A 21,532-nucleotide genomic window follows, 5' to 3' on the forward strand; every position below is an offset into this window, starting at 1 on the left:
TATGCTCGGTTCACCGCTGCCACCCCTGTGCTGACTCGGGAGTGACGAAGACGAACACACACTGTCCTCCAATGCGTGTGCCGTCAGCTGACCGCTTCTTTACACACTGCGGAATCACCATGCAGCCGCTCAGGATCTACAGCGTAGGAGGACAACGCAGCTCCTGGGCAGCTAACAGGCAAGCCCGCAGGCGTCTGGCCAGGCTACAGGGGTCGCTAGTGCATGGTGAGCCGAGGACTCCCTGGCTGACCTAGACCCCCACCCCCGGTGACGCTCAGCCAATTGAGCGCCGCCTCTTGGGAGCTCCCATCCACGGTCGGCTGTGGAATAGCCCAGACTCGAACTGGTGACGTCCAGGCTATAGGGCGCATCCTGCACTCACGCAGAGTGCCTTTACTGGATGCGCCACTTGGGAGCCCCCATTGTTATTCTTTTTTAAAGTTTTTTCTGCTTAAATATTATTAGGTATTTGTTACTTTAACAAATGTTAAGTTTCTGACAGGGTTTGTAGTAAACAAATTACTTTTATAACAAATATGACTTATATACAGATGGTTCACTTCCACTCACCTTCCCATCAAATACATTTGTTTCAAAACTTGCTACTCGAACTGCTTGCAGTGTGTGGTGGGCGGCAAGAGGTGACACTGTTAAGAGCTGTGCGTTCATGGTATAGCTCTAGTTGAGCAAAACAAAACACAAACAAGTTAATTAACTGACCAGTAAAACATGGTGGGAGGGCTGGCTTCATCGTAATACATATTTTACTGTTAGGGATTAAGTGTCTATGTTCTGTAATGAAATGCTAAGGATTTTAAGGTTTTGACAGTATTTTGTGATCACTCAATCCCCTTCCACAATAGCCATGCAACCCGCTTTTGAGTCGGGACCCCCAGTTTGAGAAAAGCTGCTCTAATCTAAACCAATGAGAAGCAAAATAAAGTATATGGTGCTGTCACAAAGACGGCTGGAGTGGGAGACGTCAGACCAGAAACAGGAACCAGGAAATAAACGAAGAGGTGGAGTTTTGGGGAAGCTGCGCTCTTTTGGGGAGCTTGCGCTCAGCATTTAATAAATGCAGACAGTAAATAAAAAGGTTGTAACAAAAATAGCACATGGCACATGAGGCCAAAATAAACAGACAAACAAAATGGACTAACACTTAAACAAACAGTGGACTAACAGACGAACACGATGAGTCAAAACAACGGTTATATATTTTAGTTTGTTTAGTATTCTCGTTTTTAATTCTCTCCATACCCGTTCTCCACTCACCGAACACACAACCCCGAGTGAGTGAAAACATGCTGCTTTTATGCTATTATTGCTCATCAATTATTCAATTGGAGTCGCGGTACAACTGCACGTGAATTAATAAAGTGCAATTCCCCGTGCAATTTTTACATTTTACTTGCACGTGAAGTGCTGTGCAATCCTCGTGCCTAAATACAAATATACATTTTAAACACTTGTGTTACACACACCCGTTTATATCCCGTGTACCAATGACTATACACCAACATTAACACACAACATACGACACAAAATACACACAGGGGCGGGCACTTTGCCACATGTGCTAACAAAATAATTCCAGTAAATCTTACCGAATATATATTATTGTACTTGCTTTGGTCTCAGATTTTCCTATATAAAAACACACACATTGGCCCTGAATATTAAAAGTGCCGTCCGACAGTCCGAAACTCTATGTTTCCATCTGTATTAACCTGACTCTTATAATTTTTCTGCTTTTTTCTGACAGGTGGAATGGGTGCAATTTACATAAAAGTGGTGGGAAAACTGTTCAGTATTTAAATTATACAAATGACAGTTTTTACGTCATTTCAGGATTTCAGTCAATGGACAGGTGGAATTGAAAGGTAGTAAAGGCAGAGAAAAACAAACAGGCGTGTGTTTCAGGAGATATGGAGAAAGAAGAGAAGATGCATTTAATATAACACAATAATAAAGCAAGTAAATCAGGACAAAGAGGAAAAAAAGTAGTCAGAGAGCTCCTATTTTAATGTAGCCTATTTTTTAATATGTATACTGTATTCGATTATGGTTTCGGTTATGGAGGCTATTTTATGCCAAAATAAAAAATACATTAATAAATTAATGCATAAAAAATAAATGAATAAATAAATGTCAAAATAAAGAAATAAATATATAGACATTTATATTATTTATTTATTTATTTATTATTTATTTATTTATTCGTTTATATGGTTATTTATTTATTTATTATTTTGGCGTATCATTTTTTCCTCTTTGGCATGGCAAATCCCTTTCCTCCTTTAAAATCGTAGCAATCTCTAGCATTACATTGAGCACCATAGCCAAAGTAGTCAAGCACCCACATCAGAGCCTTTTTCAGACTGAGCTTTTTTGAAATAGGTTTCCATCTTCATTAGGACTTTATATGGAAAATACTCAATCCGACCACATCAACCCTTTTGATTTTTGCATGGGGGGTATGTTAATTAGGTACCAACTTAATTTGCATAACATTCCTCATACCGTCGGAATTGGGGTTTTGCGATTGTTGTCATCCTTCCTGGCCATTTTTGATTTATGCTCGGAACATGAAAAATAGTTGGAAACTTAAAATCCTGCCATAAAAGCCCTCCCCGATGGTCAGAAAAGCTTTGATATTCAGGGCCATTATGTTAAAGATAAGTTGGACTTTTTTAATGGTAATTTATTTTACATTTTTGGAGAAGAATATTTATTGAACGCTCCTTGCAGATGCTGTACCTGTACCTGTACTGTACCTCTGGTCAAATTCCAGTTTGGGTTTTAGTTCCATAAAAAAACTTGCTCAGGAGGAGTCATTGTCTAAAAAACATAATGTTCAGAATTATTGTAACTAAGAACTCACAGAAGTGACTCGCATGTGTCAGATGCATTTCTTCAATGGGAAGTACTCCACTGAAAAGAATGCAAGATACATTCTCCAGATTTATTGTTTAAAACGCCATGAAAAAAAAGAATACCACTAAAAATCAAATACACGTTTGACAAAATGTGTGCCTCTTTCATATAGGAAAATGTGAGATCTGCGAAGTGGTGGCGATATATATTAGATAAGATTTAATAGAATTATTTAAAATCAGACTCCACTGTGGAGCTTCTGATTGGTTTAGTCTCTCAAACAGACCAGCTGTCTCTGAGCTGTGCTGAAGACCCTAGCATTGCTGCCAGAAGATATCTCCAGTAAATCTGCTATCTATGAGCCTGGGGATTACCTCACTGCTTGGTAGCAGCCACGTTAGGATTTGTGAACTACCCTACCTGATTATTGACCCCTAAAGATTCCAGATTGCTGGCGAATTTGATGGGTTGGTTTTATTGCCTGTGTTGCATATCCCTGTATATTAGGTACTAAACAGTAGGGAGAGGTGAAGAGAGGTTGAGTTGTAAAATACTGTGTGTGTCTGACCTTCGTTCATCAATGCGTTCCAGACCTCATTAAATACAACCTTCCATACAACCAAGCATGTCCACTTGAGAGAAACACAGCAGAGGGAGACTGCTAGACTAGGACACTGTGTATAATGTAACTAAAATGTGCAGAGCCATGCTTTCCTCATGCTTATATGTTTGTTCACCGTCCTGTACTTTACTCGTGATATGAGGTACACTTTGTTGGTGAGGCTGGGTTTGGGTACATCTTAAAGCAAAGCATCCACTGTGCCCCATCGCCTTTTAGGAAGTCTAACTGCCCCAGTCCAGTGCTGCTGATTTCTAGGAACTCAGTTCAATGTCCAAATGCCTCAAGCAGTACCTTTGCACTTCAGTGATTTCACAGCATTACACATTTCCTGCATAATTGGTACCAAATGGTCTGCAGTATCAGCAAAATTAAGTTTTGTTAGTCATCTATGTGTACAATGGACCGCAAATATGAGGCACCACGGGAATAGAAATGTAGAACCAGTTTGTTTTCTTAAACACATGAAAGAAACAATATGTTGGAAGATATTTCACTATTCATCATGCCATCCTTTTATGCCTCTACAGCCTTGAGTCTGTCTCCCCCCTGTCTCCCCCCTGTCAACTTCAAAAGCAATCATGAACTTATTAGCAAAGTAGACAATGGTTTTGGCTAGTGTCTTCATCGATGTGTTCGTCTTGTGGCATTCCTTATTCAGTATCAAAGCTGGCACTGTGCAAAGGATTAACCTAGAGGATTCAGTCTTATGAATTCAGAGACATATTTGTACTATAAATTTAAGAGAAAGGACCAAGGCAAATGTTTGGTTATGTGTTCTGTGATTTGACCCAGGGTCCAGATTCAGTCCATTAAGGCAGAGCGCAGCCACTGACCCACAGGAGAGCAATTCCAATAGGGTGCTCATTGCCAAAGCAATACATTTTATTTTTAACTTTTTTACAGCTTGCGAAAAAGAGATTGCAGTGGTGTGCAAAAACTCATCAGAGGAGCATCTCCAGCCTTTTAAGGAGAAAATGGAAACCTTTGTTCAAACTGGTGAGTAAAATCAACCTGAAAAGTTAAAATACCCATTTCTTTGTAACACATCACCTCTTATAGTAAAGTGTAATATTGGAAGCCCCTTTCAGTCTTTGTATCCCCAGTGTTGTGCTATGTGCCACAGTCAGCAATTCAAGGCTAGGTTGATTGTGTGTGTAGATGTGTTTAGAGTTTCTGTAGCCTTCCCAGAGCCATTTAGACTGATTGTAACTATTATACAAGGAAATTAGCATTCCCAAATGCGTAATATTACTCAAGTAGTTACTGACTTGATTCATGAGAAGATCCTAAAAATATTTTACTAAACTGACTTAATAGCTAGCCCCCATTCGTTTAGGAGAAGTTCCCTGTAATGCCAAAGTGAAAGGCTGATGTCTTAGTCTCAGCAGTTTCATTTCGTTCATTTGTCTGTTTTCCTCTTGAATTTTTGCATTGTTGTCGCCAAGTCAGAAGTTAAAACAATTCAGTGAATGCATTTAGTAAGCTGTGGGATCAAAGAATCAAACACACAATTACTGACAAGATCAGATTGCAATAAATCTGATGCATGTAGTATAGTCTCCTGTAAACTTAGCAGGGAATCTCCAGCAGAATGCTTGTAAATAAAATATGTTCACAGTTTGACTGTGTAGACCACCAAGCTTGATCTGTTGACACTGCTCTGCAATGTTGCTCAAATGCACTTTGTTTTTATTGCGCTTGTCACAGTTAGTTTGTTGTCTTCCTCAAGATAACCCAGCATGTGTCTTGTTACTATGGAATACACCTTTGTTCAGTTCCTTTAGACTTGATAATGGTTTCCTACCTTTGTTATTGAGTTTGAAAGAAGGTTGCCAAACATAAAGAATCCAGAGGACTTTAGATTCCAATCTTATTGTTTAAGTCTTGGTAATAACCTGGACTACCATATACTATAGTTTACTGGGATTCACTTCAACTTTTCAATATGAATCATTCATTAAATGGTTCATATATGGGCTGTTGAGTGGAGGAAAAATGTTCTGCATTTTTATGTGATGAAAATCTATTTACTAAGGAGGATGTTTATGCAAAAAAAATTGTCAGCCATTTAGCTGTTGTCCTCCTCCTCAGAAATGTGTCTTTCTCTGTGCAGAACCTTTCATGCAGTACCAAGTATTTATGCAATACCAAACACTGCAGTTATTTAAAGATGAAGTGGATTTAAAAAAAAAAAAGGGTTTCATCAGGCTATGTTGAAATAAATCAGAATAACAAACACTAATCCCAGATGTTTTGTTGTTTAGGGTAATTTTTAACCAGTTACTGTTGTATGTAGTAGCCTGTGCTAATAATCTCTGTCAGCTTTTTTTGGAAATATTTTTGGTTATATCACCAGGAGCTAGGTCAAACCCTCATCCAAAAAGGTGGCACTATCTAACAGTGTGCCTGACTCCAGAGAGGTATCTCCCTTTCAGTCCATTATAACTGATCTAGATTGAAATGCAGAACACCAGATGTGAAAGGCTTCTGTATCTATCAAACATAAAGACAGCTTGAAGAAACTGAATGCATTTATTTATCCTAAACAAAAAAAAAAGACGGTACTTGATTGAAATCTTTAAAATCTAAAAGGAATTGTCAAAATTAACAGAAACCAAGCAGCACAGAAAGCAGAATCAGTGGAGATAGAATATTAAGTGGAGATAGAATTCAGACAAAGGGTTCTTTACACAGAGTGGTGGTGAGGGTATGGAATGGGTTACCTAGCCATGTGGTTGAATCAGGGGGATTCTTTACCCGACTTGACAAAGCTTTGAGATCAGTTAGCTTCTAGGAAGCAAACAAGCACTTATGTGTCGAACTGCATTCTCTCGTTCGTAAATTTTCTTATGTTCTTAAAAAGTTAAGTCAAGCCCCCCCACCCCCCAGAAAATAGGTGTACATTGGTTCCCATTTTTCTGGGAATGTGTAAGTGGCTGATTGGGGGTCATGTACACCAAGGTGTTAAAAAATAGCTGCATACTTGACATGTTACCAAAAAGACTATTAAATGACTCTTATATTAAAGTTTAATTTGGTACAATCATAACATACCATGGATACCCCAGCAGTCCTTCCTAATAAATGTTTTTAGTACAACATGTTTTGGTGTGAAAGAAACATTATTTATTTAAGTGTGAAAAATCATTTAGGTAAACAAATATGTATTTTAAATTTAGTTTAAAAGGAAAGCTAAATATATGTATTTTCTTAGCTCTGACCACAGATATGCAAACATGTAGCTCTCCTAATCTGTGGCATGGAGCCTGTTTTCCTTTTAGTCATAAAAACCTTCTCCAAATCCTGTGTTTTCGTTGGCTGCAAGATATCAATTTAAACAAACATTAATTATTAGTATTCTTTAAAACAAAAGCTAAATATAAATGATGGTTTAGAGCAAGATTATAAAGCAAAGTTGTTTACTGTCCTATAATACACTGCCTTGCCAAAATGGTTTAGCACTAATATCAACCTTTTCATGTAAACAGCTTGCGTTGTATTTCAATAATCATTTTGCTTTCTGAGGCTTGGAATCAGTACATTTTGGAAACCTTCAGTTGGTTTCTCTTGCGTATATCATAAGGGTCAATAGAGGTGCTTTATTGGATTCATGTGTGGAATTTAGAATTCATTGTCATTTTCATCCTTCCCTGAACTCAGTTAAATACAATACAGAGTTAAAGACAAAGTTCCCATGAGTTTTAAATGATAGCGCTCTATTTAACCATGTGTTGTTTCAGCACTATAAGGGGACTTTCGAAGATGTGTATCTCAGGTAACTGTACCTTCCAATGAAACTGCCATAGAGAAATGTATTTGTTCCCCACAACTGAACAGTAACATAGCAGTTTTGTCGGAAGTTTTAGAAAGGTATGTTCTAGATTGGATATCTCCTGGCTGGTTGGGGCTCTTCAGTGCATCCACCCCTATTTAACTGGAAACCATATTCATGTAAATTTAGGGAACCAATTTTAGCATGCAATATATGATGCTGTAAGATAGGAAAACATAGGAGTCTACAGTATTTTATTAAATGATAAGGCATTACAAAGCAGCTTCCAGGTATCGAGAGAATAATATGAATAGATCAAAAGCCATGCACTATAAAGAGTAAATGCACAGGAATGATTTAGATTATTATTGACAAACCAACAAAACTGTAATAGGGGAAAAATGAATTGTGTGAAGCACATGGGTAAATATAAGATTATATTTTTCATAACAGTGTATAGGGTGACATTACGTTCGTTTTTTTCCCGGACACGTCCTCTTTATTGGCCTTCCGATCTTTGTCCGGGCGGATTTTCAAAAAATTAACGAATGTCCGGGATTTCGCCTGCTCGCTCCTCAATTCCTGGCGTGTCATGATAGTGCCGCGTCCCGTGCAGATGACTGTATTGTTCACTGGGGCCAGTTGTACTGGATCCCAGATTTGACCTTGCTCTTGTGACGTACTGGGTTGTACTAAAAGACTAAGGGTTGATGCTGAGCTCAATTTGAGTCCAAAATCTGATCCTAACTCCAATTCACATTCGGATCAGAGCTTGATCGAACGTATTTAAATGGAGGAACTACAGCGGCTCATTCATAAACTGAAGGGAGTGCGTATTTATTGATCTACAAAAAAAGCCTCTTCAGGTTTATTGCATTATAACGTGCTCTGCAATACTTTAGTTTTGCTTCAAATAAATGCACTGTGCAATATAAAATATAGTAAAATGAAACAGGATAAAACAGCCCTTCTTTATTGTATGCACTGAATACATTTGCATCACAGCCACCAAATAACAACAAAGGTAAAACACTTGTTTGGTACAACTATAATATAACACACATTGTTATATAGCCAACTTTACATGAAGTAGCCTTTAATTGACTGTGCCCAATTTCACTTCTTTTATAAAACAATAAAGGCCTGAATCTAAAATGAAGGTAGTGCAGTCTCAAAGGCCAGAAATTCACTTGGGTTTCAATATGATAAGTAGTTAAGGATGTTTAAAGCCAATTTACTGTAATTGGATCAATGTGAGATCTTTCAGCTGAAATGGAAGTGAATCAGGTTTGTGTTATTTGTGAAATAAACTCCTGAGTGATCTCTATTTCCTTTAACATGTTGCCCTTTTCCATGCACCCTTCCTACTAGGATACTGGACCCCTGGGGGCATGTTGATGTTGTTTTATTCACCCATTTATTAGTTTGTGATAAACATTCTGAAGAATGGATTCTAACAGTACTGGCTGAATGAACTTCCTCCCTCTCTTCACTTGCAGTGCTAGCCAGTCTCCCTTTAACCCCTGTATATTGACATGACTTACATTTCTGCAACCCAATAAAAACTATTCCCCTTTAGGACCCTTCAATTCAGAATATGACCAATGATAATATTTATAAAGCTCAAGTTAATAAGAGGTAAGAGAATGGATTTTAAAGATAGTTAGCACTATTTCAAAGTGTGTAGTGATAATGCTAATAAAGCTAATAAAGATTAATTTGAAAGCTTTGGTTAGCACTTGTTTCATCCTCATCAATTTGTAATTATCTATCGGTCTGTCTGTAGTGGAAGTGCAGGAGAAAAAATTCCCTAATTCATCTTTAAATTATGTTTGTATTGGAAATATAATGCAAATGCTGTATATATTGTATTCTGTATTATTTTACAATATTGTATAATAAAGTAAAGCTTAATATATTCCCACAATAGCGTAGTCATGCCTCCACTCTTTGGTTAATAGCAATACTGTATTAGTGTTTGATAGATCCTGCGAATTCTTTGGAAAAAGACACATTCTGTCTTTAAGAAACCATTAAGAAACTTGCAGCTATATGATAATTCAGTATAATGTAACTAGTCTCTGTAAGTTCCCTTGGATAAAGGCATCTGCTAAAATAAACAAATAATAATAATAGCTGCCAAACGGTACTGTTCCCATTTGCGCAATAATGTTTTCTCACTGAATGCATATTTAAAGTGCAGCACTGATTTGTAGACCAACAGAAGCACTTTAATCATTCAGTTTGTGACAGATCTAACCATTTTCATAACCAAGGATAGCTACATTTAAAAAGATGAAAGGGTGAATTACACAAACTGCTTGTTTTACCCAAGACATATTGGAAAACAATACTCCTTCTAACAGCGATGCAAATAAGGTGTCTTGGTATAAGATTGCAACCATATGTTTCCAGCAGAGGCAATGTAGGAACAAGAATGACAAATAAAGCCAGAAAGAAGCAAAAACAATATAGTAACTGCAGCTTTTTAGAAACGTTTCTACAAAACTAGAATTGAAGGGCCAGTTTCCTACACTGATGCATCAGATTTTTAATTCTCAACGTAAAGGCAAATTTACAGAGTGTTATACAGTAGATTATTGTTTAACTCAACTGTGTAAATCAACAAAGTTCCCTGTCAAAATGCTACTTTCTTAATGCAGTAATTTCTATATTCTATATTTAAGCATTACCTGAGAGCTTGTATGAATTGAAAATTCTCCTACTACAACTGCTATTGTCCATAAAACTTTTCAGTTTGCAACTTCAAGGTTATTGGTTCATGGATAATAAAGACCCTTTGAGAAATTTGATTTATACTTGGTATGCAACTGTATCCTGTAAATATCTTACCGGTGGATATCGTGCAAGAAAAAGAAACCCTTTAATTCCAGTTGTTCTACAAAGCCACTGTTCGCAGATAAATAATCACCACTTCCAATTTTCAAACCTCTGAAAACTGTTTCCCTCGGTCGTGGCTTTCCATTGCATTCTTTACGCTTTATGAATGACCTCTATTGCTTTTTTTTATATGAAAGAACACAAGAAAGAAACAGATGTGTACCAAAAAATCTGCAATAAATCTTATCCCACAAATTCTTTACCGTGAACTCTACGACAGGAGCTGTCAAATATGTGTTTTCATTTTAGTATTTAAATGTTGTGGCGCCGAGCACCATATGCCAGAATAAAGCCGGTGTGTACCAATAAAAGGGAACATGAGGGCCTATGAAACGCCAGTGGTTATTAGCGGTGTGCCAAGTGTGTGTAAATCTAATTGAGAATTCATCTCATGAGGTATTCCACTGTCCTGCTGTGAGTCCACAGCAAGTCACTGCCTTGGCCCTGCAGAGGTGCATTAGCATAGGGGAGCCACATCTTTATAAGAGGATCCACGCACTGCAATATAGGACAACTTCAAACCTTCCTCTCAGGGATCACCTGCTAGAGGTGTCCGAACTGGCTTTCAACAGCAGTGAAACCTCCACACTGCAGGGTAGCGTGAAAATAATCTCAGACAAATGAGAGTGGAATCTCTTTCCGGGGGCGGGGGGGGGGGGGGGGGGGGGGGGGGGGGGGAGCCTTGTTGGTGAAGCTATGTGAGCTGAAGCCTGTGCATCACTGATATGCTTCCCCACAGTAAGTCTTGAGGAGTGTAACAGGGCAGAGGCTGGGCGCGAACCAGCGATCCCTTGCACCGCAATGCAAAAGAGTCACTCTCCCTTGCATTTGTGGTATTTGAGCTTATAACCTCATCTCACCGACAAGGGACAGGACAGTATCCTTAAAGGCAGTATATCACACAACACTGCCTGTTACAGGAGTCTTTTCAGAGTGGGAAACAAATATGAAGTGCAGAACACACATAATAAGATATTAAACAGGTATAAAATGAAAAAGAAAATGTAGATAAAGCATCCCTTTAAATAAAAGCAGTTGTTTGTTTTATTATTTTACAGATAACAAACTTTGTGTATCAATACATATACCTGGGTTTGTGCCTTTCAGTAACTGATTGCTGTCTTCTTGGCAGTTTCGCCACTCCACTGTTTTTTGACAGAGAGAACATGTGGTTTCGTTTAGGGTGTGTTATGTATCATTGCTTTGAAAGCATCACCCCTGTCCATGAAGAACTGCTGCCAGTTACATGCTTCATTCTGTTAAAAGACAGTTCTGTTACTAACTTTGACTGTTATTTCAACCACCGTTCCTGATTAACAAATTGCTCAACCGCTTTTCACCTTTAACAGTTTATGAATCATTTTGTAATGCTTTAAGTTATTTAGAAAGCTGTCTGTACATCTACCATACAAATGAAACCGCACAAAAACAAACTGAAATCTTAATAAGTTTATACATTATACTGATTATTATATTATAAAAAATTTTATATATATATATATATATATATATATTTTTTTTTTTTTTTTTTTGACCAGTTCAGAATCAGCACTTTCTTATTTTTACTATTATTGGAGTAGTGCTAATATTATTACCAAATGAAAAAAATATGGAACTAAAAACAGGACCGTCGAACATATTTAGAAATACGAAAAATGTTTATTCCCATTAAAAATCATTTTTGAGGGATATTCAGTCTGTGGTTTTAGGTCCTGCTCTGGGGTGGGGGCTGTACAGATTCGGCATTGTGTGGATGCTGTGCAGTCACACTGTGGTTTAGTGTTGAAACAGGATACTCACGATGAACTTGATTTTCTTGTGGTTTGTTTCAGACTAGAAGTGGGGAGGGAGCTTGTTGGGACAGATTCGTTAAGCTTTCGCTCCACTGTGTGCACAATTTATATTACTAAAAGTGAAAGAAAACAGTGCAAAAACTAATATAAAAATGATAAAAATGGAACTGAATTCAGCTCATCTAAGTTTTCTTTCAGCTGCTTGTCAGTTTTGCTTTGCATCATTTTGCTGCTTTGATTCGGGGAGTTTTGCCAAAACTAGAAATAGACTTGACGAGCGATAAGGACTTTTCAAATTTTGTAATATCAGCAGTCAAACTTTATACTGGAGTATAAGATTAGTAAAGATGTATGTTGTATGTTAAATTTGTTTTGTGTGCATATAAGTCTTGCTAAAAAAAGAATTCAATGTGATTTACTAGGAAAAAGATATTGACAATATATAAAAATGTTATATAGTCTAAAATGGAAATACATGCTGTTCTCATTAAGCAGCTAAAGAACAATGTAAAAAATACCAAATAATTTGCCTCTTTTACTTTTACCCAGCAGCACATATTTCTATCAACAAGCTCAGATACATTATTTGGAAACGTCTTTAATGAAGGTAGTCAATGAGGAAAGAGTATTACTTTTTAAAGAGCAAATGCCTTTAGTGGAATTTTCCCAATACAGCTGAATTAAAATAGTCTTTGGTTAGGGTTATATCTTGAACAGTAAGTGGATTTCGCCCTTGTAAAGTGGTAGAGCTTTAATGCCCTGATTTATCACCGTTCTCAGCATGCAGATCTCATAACTTTCTAGTTAGCCACTACTGGTTTCATGTTTAGAAAACCCCCTTTCACACACCCCCATGTACTGCTACTCCTCAGAGCCCTCATGCACCTAAACTTCCTAATTCAGATCTGGAATACCTTAGGCGCCAGTAAAGTTAAAGCATGGAAAACTGAATTGGTCATGGCCCTTCTCTCACAGCTTACCTCCCATTAAAGCTTTCCTCCTGACCCTACCACCAGCACACACACGTAGCACTGCTGTCCCAGAGAGAAAACTGTTGACAGCAGTTCAGTCTGACATGGAAGGGCTTTCAGAGAGATTTACAAAAAAGTTAGGGAACCCCAGCCGCCCTAAATCTTTGGTTCGGAAAGGTCCCTCATCATTGTAAATGGGATGAATCTGGAAAAATGTCATAAATCTGAGATCACAGGCTGTTTCTAGTCTTAGATACATTCTTGCACCTCGTATGCATGAGGAGCGCACATCTGCGTTCCATTTGGTCCATTTACGTGGAAAGATTCCGCTGTAGCTTTTCTTTGTCAGTTTAGCTACTTTGCCTGCATCTTGTGAGGGGATCCATGATTTGAACCCAAGCCACTTACCTGAATGTCATGACAATATCTTGCTGTCTACCGTCTAGGAATATTTCAAAAACACTCGCAAAACTGAATTACTTCAGAATACTCAGTGTGAAAAACAACCAAGAATATCAACAACAATTGCTTATTTCTTCAGTTGAACACACTTGTATTAATGTTCATCAGCTAAAGCAATAATAGAAACACTTAGACAGGCCCTCATACAGGTTCCCTGGTACAAGGTGAATCCCCACTAGAAGAAAATTCAGTAGTAGGTGTTGATGTTGTGATTTAAAAAAAAAATGTGTTTGTGCAGAGGCTGGCATTGCTGGAGGTTAAACTATAAAAGATCTAGTGGCTGCAAGGGATATTCAAACACATTCGAACAGACAAGTAAAAACAGTGTGATCATGAACATGAGAGTGACAGACTACATTTTCAGAAAGATGATCAAAGGAATCGAATGGCTGTGAATATACAGAGAGTTGTTTCACCACGTCTGTTCCAGATGTGAAAAGTCAATTATGTTTGTAAAGGTAGAAACAGATGATTTGCATCAACTGGGAAGCTGGATTGCAAGCCAAGGTGCTGCCGAGATTGTGCCCAAATCCTGGGAGAGTGCCTGTATAAAGTGGGAGGCAGGCCAAGGAAGAGAAGAACACAAGATTAAGAAGAGGGTTGGCAAGATACCACTTGCATGTGTAACTAAGCAGGGCCAGCTTGCTGAAGATGGGACTGTAGCCAGAAGAAATACTTCTGTGTGCGAACAAGAGCTTCTGATGAGTTGGTCTTTGAGAAGTGTGCCATACTGATGCCTAATTTGCGAAGTTACTGACTTAAGAAATCTTCCGCATTTACTATGCATGGTATGATATACTACATACTTGTGATTGTACTGACACCATTATAATGTATTTACTAGGACGTAAATGTTATGGTACAATGGCAAGCATTGTCCTCCTATTCATTTCAGTGGACTTTGTGATGTCATAGCCGCAGCGATATCTCAGGACATCGCTGTGGTTCTTAACCCTATTTTTTATTTGTTGTTTTTATTTTCAAATGACCTGTATAATCATATGGCACTCCAGGGTGAGAGTCGTTGTGAGATATTGCCACTTCTCAGGTTACATGAAGACATTTGAGTTCACCTTGTGCCTTACAACATACCTGAGGCGTATCGCATAATAACACACACCTTGTCATGTTATATTGCTTAACTGACCTGTCCCATTCTGTTAGATGTCGGTGTTAATATCTAAATAGGACACTAATTAGGTAAGATCCTCACTCTGAAGGAGCTGGAGAAATCCTAACGGGTTAGACGGATCCAACTGAAACCATTTTGGTCTCTCTGGAAACTCTGTCTCAGTGACAGATACTGTGCAGTAAATTCGCTGTTTAAATGTTTAAATGCCTCACAGCTGGTCTATGGAACTGATTTTCTTGTTTGCATTTCCAATTTCACAACAGGAACAAAATTAATTCAGTTGTGTCATGTGTTTTACCTGTCAGCTGTACAAATGTGTGTTCTCTTTCATTTCAGCACGCCAAGAACATAGTGTCGAAGAGGATCATTTGAAAACTGCTCTAAGAAGGTATTTTTCCATTTACAATTTCTATTTATAAATGATCTAATTCAAACAAATGGATGACAACCCCACCACTGTCCAAATTCTAGTTCAATAGATCAGGACAAACCATATATTCCTACTGTATGGGACTAAAAATAAACAATTGGCTCAAACTCGTTTGGTTTGAGAGTCCACCACCTGGCCTGCTGGACGGGGCAAACGCAACAAAAGGAGGAGTTAGCGATCTATTTATATTGCTCTGATAAACCAGATTGGATGAGGTGATGTGTGCAGAGGTGTTCTTCCCAAGCCTAAGCCTTTATGAAACAGGACAAGTTGTTTTTAAAGCAGTTCTTATTTTGTGTAGGATAAAGACAGTTGTATTTATGGTAGGTCACGTAACTTACTGACAAAGTACCCGTTGGCAGTGTACAGCGTATCATGATTTTTTTTTTCCTACATGCATGCTCCTATAAATATCCTAATGTTTTCTTTAGAGCTACATCGGACAGTTAAAAAAAGGTAACCAACCATAATTGATGGCTGTAGTAATTCCACATACGCAGTAGAGATAAGAGCCATGTTGGCACCACATCAGATAAGTAATGCTTGTAATTTGTAAATCTGTCTGTAGCAATTAGCACTTACTGATAAGGACCCTCTGAAATGAAACGAAGGAAAAATCCTGCAGAGTATTTGAACGAAACACCCAGACCAAGGCAAGCCAGAAAGTTATTTACAAATCCACAGGTCTTTGGGTAAACCTTGGGACAGCACTGATTTATAGCTGTTGTCCGAGGCCGATTGTGGTTGGAACTGAGCCTGGAATTTTAAAAGCAGACGCCTTTAATATATTACCAGTACCTTTTCTTCTGCAATTGTATTTATTCCATCGTCAGTGTGTCTGTGTAGGTGGTGCTGGAAAAAGCAGTCAAGTTATTTGTGTAAGACTGGCATGGAAAATGCATTGGTTGTAGAATAATAAACACTGTCACACTGGTTCTGTCGTATGTAAATACAGCAACCTAGAAAATATGTTGTTGAGGATGCAAGAGATACAAGAGATATGCATAAACAATTAGCATGCTGTTGAATTTAATCACTCATGCAGTAGTTCTTCTTACTCATTTCCTCTGTATGTATACATTCTAAATGGGCTTCACAGTACAGTACAGAGCCATTCACAAATACCAGAAGAGAGTCTGCTTTCTAGCAGTTTAACACAGCGTTTTCACGACAGGCATACTGCAGGCAGCAGCAGAGTTTAAGTGTGTTTGGGTGCTGGCTAAGCCTCATGGAGCCAAGACTAGAGTATATACATTGGTATGAACATGAGATGTTTTTCAATAATCGCTTCTTCTTTTCCATAAGTACAATAATCACAATGCTGTTGGAGCTGTAAGCAAATCAATCAAAGTACTTTATTGTATTATATACATTGGCAACTTAGTGACTTGTAAACAGTTCTTACTTCTTTATTAACAGATAAAAGAGATCAATCAGTAGTCAAAGCATTCCACATGCCCTGATTCCAAATGATCACCCTTTGCGTCAGTGCATAAGTGAACACCATCATATAGCAGTGTGAGTGCACAATGACTATCCTCTTTTATTAGAAATACTAAAATAAACAAAAATTCAATGACAGAAGTCTTTTTCAGTGTATTCAGATGTTTTCCTGTAGCTCTCAGTAAACCCAAGAGGCATGATACACATTCAAACTGCCCACACTTAGTAGCACACTTGCTCCTGAGGAAATAATGTTTTTGAATGGTTGCTTTTATCAGACAATATAGGTAGAACCATTGTGCTATATTGTCGCTTAATGCGTTTTCCTAAAAAAAAAAAAAAAAAAAAAAAACATTATAATTGCCATAGCTGCACTTTTGTAACGACCCCTATAGAACTATATTTTCCATGCCAACATGAACCAGTGCTTTGACTCGCATGCAATTCTAATTTGTTAATTTTATGTTTTTCTTTTTTCTGAGGTTTCCTTATACATCCACATTTTATGGCTCATTAAATGTTGCCCCACATGATATGCAGGTGTACATTAGTTATGCAGCAAATGAGCTGTGGGTTATTGAGGACATAAATTTCAATTGTCAGGGCTTTTATTGTTATTGGTTTAAAGACGCTTTGTAGCTTTCATGTCTTACATGAAAAATGTTAGGTCACATCTTGAAACAGTGACACACAACTTTACTCTGTTTTTGAAAGGTCAAAAATGCAGCACTTACAAAAGGTCTTATTTAAATAATTTAAAGTGTGTCTAAAGAAATACTCCTCATTGAACAGGGGGACTATAGGGTAAGAGAGACCATATTCACAAGTGTCCTGCATCATCCAAGCTTTAAAAACATCTCTATCAATACTGGACAATACCTAGAAATAGTTACTACATCCCATAATATATGTATATATTGATTTTTTTTTTTATAAAATAATTAAATTAATCAGGAAAGCTTTTTGATTTTGACATTAAAAACAGTCACATTTTTACATCTTTTGTCCAAGGGTATTCTTTAGATCAGTCACAGTGTTTTTTTGTTTTTTTTTCTATAGCCATCCTCTCTGTGTATTTGTGTATTTATTACAAAAGTGACATTCGACCTCGGAAACTGGAAGTCGACTAATCACACAACACGCAACGTCATCAGTGTTGTCACACAATGTCACGTGTGGCTGGGTTAACAGGGATGGAATCTGCCAGACACAAGATGACCACACATTCATAGTGCACTTCCTCTGAGATATAGTAGAGAACAAGCAGTGCCAGCCTGTTACTGTACATACAAATCCACACTGTAATGCCTGTCACATGTTGATGGGGGCAGATTATTGCAGAACATGCTTTAAAATTTCCAATGACTAGTTTTCAGCCTGTAGCATGACCTCAGTCACACAAAATCTGCTACAAAACAGGCAATCTATCACATATCAACTAGTAGAGCTTCCACTTTGAAAAAACAAATCTCAAACAAGTCCTGTTTCTTCAAATACTGAAGTTGAATGTGCATGACAAAAAATAGAACATATTTGAAAAACCAAAGCCTGATCATCCATTAATTCTATCCATTAGGGTTGCACTGGCACTTACTTCTGTAAAAACGTTAATCTACCTTGAGTTACAAACACCTATGGAAGGCAAGTTGAACATAAGATCAACACCATATTGATGGACACCTGTAAATATCACCAATTTCAATGTCTATATATCGTGTGTCGTTAAACCTAGAGCTTTCTTTTTTTAATGTGCAGATGAGGCATGTAGTAACATACAGTTTGTCTTATTACAGTCAGTTTGAATGACAAATAATTACATAGTTTACGTTTTGCTCACTTAAAATTGACAAAGACTGCAGAATTAATTGCCATCTCCCTTGCAGGATTAACGATGATGGTAATTAAATGTTAAAAAATGATGCATGAGTACTATAGGTTAGTAGATAGTCGTTCTTATTAAGCTTAAACATCTGAGCTCTGCTTGCTTGGGGTAGGTGTACTTTGATACAATATTTCTATAACTGGTTATCCACCATTAAAGGTAGACAATATATGTTACTGTTTTGAGGTATTTAGGGATTACTGTAGAAATGTGAATTGTCATTGCCTGAGTGTTGTTGCATTTAAAACCTGGTGGGTTTTGCTGAAGAGATTGAGAGCCAATAGTGCTTTGATTAAATCTTTTATGTGGTTTTCCTTTGAAGGGCAGTAAATGGTGGTTTAATTCCTCTGGTATCAGCGCCAGGACTGTGGTTCAAGGCAGTCTGCAACAGAATAAAAACAGACACATCCGATGATTGAAACTGTGGGTGAAGCTGAGACCACCAAACTCACTTTATTTGTAACCTAAGACGGGTTGGGACCCATGTCTCCAGAGGTGAAAGCCTAGTGCACTCTCATTAAAAAAAAAAAAAAAAAAAATCTCCAGTTCCCTCGCACATCTGAAAGGAAATATGAATGTGCCGATAACTAAATGAAAAGACGAGGAGGGCCAGACTGTGATTTCTGTCCATTTGTGTGCTCCCGGGAAACTCAGAGGTGTTTGAAGGTTAGTTTATGCTTGAAGGACTCTACTGGCAAGGCCTCTGAAGCCAGGGGGAAGTCATGTTAATTACAGCAGACCTGGCTACTGACTCACAAGCTGCCCCTCAGGGAAACCGAGAGCTCCCCCAGCAGGTTTATGTGTTGACAGTTTTCTTTTCCCCACAGCTTTGAAGACACAGTGCGATATTTTGGTGTGAAGCCAAAGTCGGGGGACAAGGAGGTCACTCCAAATGTTGTCTTTATGCTGTGGTTCGAGTTCTGTAATGACTTCAAGAACATTTGGAAGCGTGAGAGCAAAAATATTTCCAAAGAAAGGTAAGGCTAGCATCATGTAAAAAATAAATAAATAAACAAGCTTCAAGCTTGGTAATGTTCCCCTACTAAAAAATACCATGCTGTAGAGTTCAGACTCTTGTATTAGTTATATGGTAAAAGCATGAACAAAAACAAAAAGGATTAAGAATGGTTAAGCACAGTATATGCATTAGAAAAGCAAAGGAAATTTAGAACTATATTTTCATAGAGTTTACTGCAGTTTTAATTAACTCCTGTCACCTAACATAAGTCATTTAATTGAAGGTGCCTTAATTGCTCACAAGTTGTTGAAGCTTTATAAAGTATGGCCCTTAGTGTGCTAAGTTACCATGGTCATCTATTAAGGCATTTTTAAGTGATACTAGACAGATACATCAATTGTATCCTATAATATTTATTTTTAGTGCTTTTATTTCATGCTTTAAACTTTTTTTTTCCTATAAAAGATAATCCCACATAATCAGATAAATTGCTCATTCAATAAGTTTCAATTACCTCCAAAAGAGCGCTTCCTTAATTTGAAACAGACTGCTTCCCTCTTGTGCATTTTCATGCTGAACAAGCCTAAATGAGGCTATGTTAATGCTGCAGACAGTAAAGACAAATAAAAGTGACTGCTTCTACCAGTTATTAAAGTGCACTGGCATCAAAGGAAAGCCCCAAGACTCGGGCCACACTTAGCACAATGTCAAAGCCCTACACTGGATTTACGACATCACATCTGACCCCAGGGATCCTGCTGGGGACATGAAACTGTGACACCACATCGCGCAACAGTCTCCTGGTTTTATTGGTGTGAGGAAGAAAATCCCCCAAATTGAGAGAGTTCCAAGAGGACTCCTTAAAGCTGCTGAGCTCTAAGGAGCTCACACTGAGGCATACACACACTGAAACACACATGCACGCTGAGACACACACACACTGAAACACACATGCACACTGAGACGCACACGCACACTGAAACACACACACACACTGAAACACACATGCACACTGAGATACACACACTGAAACGCACACACACACTGAGACACACACTGAAACACACATGCACACTGAGACACACACACACTGAAACACACATGCACACTAAGACACACACACACACACTGAAACACACATGCACACTGAGACACACACACACTGAAACATACATGCACACTAAGACGCACACACTGAAACACCCATGCAAACTGAGATACACATGCACACTGAAACACACATGCACACCGAAACACACACACACTGAAACACACACACACACACTGAGACACACACTGAAACACACATGCACACTGAGACACACACACACCCACTGAAACACACATGCACACTAAGACACACATGCACACTGAAACACACGTGCACACTAAGACACACACACACTGAGACGCACACACACTGAAACATGCATGCACACTGAGACACACACACACTGAGACGCACACATACACTGAAACACACATGCACGCTGAGACACACACACACACTTACGCTCTCACACACTGAGACACAAACTCACTCAAACACATACACACAATTAGGTACACACATACACTCACACATTTGTATATACTATGACAGATATGTGTATATTTTTATACAGCTATAGTTTGAAATATAATTTTCTCTTAGGATTGTATACATTGTTTAGGATTGTATAGTCTAGGGTCTAAACAGCTTAAGAAAGAAACATTTTAATTAGAAATGTTTCTTTATGGTGCGACAAATATTAGTGTATTTAAATACCATCCATGCAGTTTGAAAGGCAAAAATGGAAGTGAAAGTGTGTGCCAAATTGGATTTTTAACAAAACATAAAAAGGTCCTTTTGGGTTACTCTTTTTGTTTTTAATTTAAAATGAATTTAAGCGAGTGTCAACATCTGTGTTCGGACCAGTCCCTGCTTTCATAAAAAAATGTGTGCTGAACTTCAACTTCAACAATACATGAGCATTTTGAGCAGGTTCAATAGTGTTCTAATTACCACAGAATAAAATAGCTGTTTAAAGACTAATTAAGATCAGTCTACTTGAAGTTTGAATTAAAATAACTGATTTGCCATTGTATCCTATTTATTATTAAAATAGTGCTGCTACCCATTGATGTTATACATGAATAATTTCAAACCCAATTCACTCAACACTAACTACCCACAGAAAAACAAGAATACTAACAACGTGCTGTGAACACAATTTCTTCATCTTTGTATGAGGAATATTAGGGATGCTAATGTAAATTACAGCTTATGTGCAAACGGGATAAGAACCA

The 21,532-nt window shown here is 37.9% G+C and overlaps 1 protein-coding gene across 1 annotated transcript in view; it reads left to right on the forward strand.

The window, feature by feature from the left end:
- The window catches only part of LOC121329856 (formin-like), a 140,947-nt gene that overhangs the window by 107,569 nt on the left and 11,846 nt on the right, over window positions 1-21,532 (forward strand). Inside the window, 3 exon segments of the mRNA XM_041275779.1 lie at window positions 4,403-4,495; window positions 14,867-14,918; window positions 19,113-19,262. Of these exon segments, the coding sequence (XP_041131713.1) occupies window positions 4,403-4,495; window positions 14,867-14,918; window positions 19,113-19,262 (295 nt within the window).

Source organism: Polyodon spathula, chromosome 17 (genome assembly GCF_017654505.1).
Source record: "Polyodon spathula isolate WHYD16114869_AA chromosome 17, ASM1765450v1, whole genome shotgun sequence".
NCBI classification, from domain to species: domain Eukaryota; kingdom Metazoa; phylum Chordata; class Actinopteri; order Acipenseriformes; family Polyodontidae; genus Polyodon; species Polyodon spathula.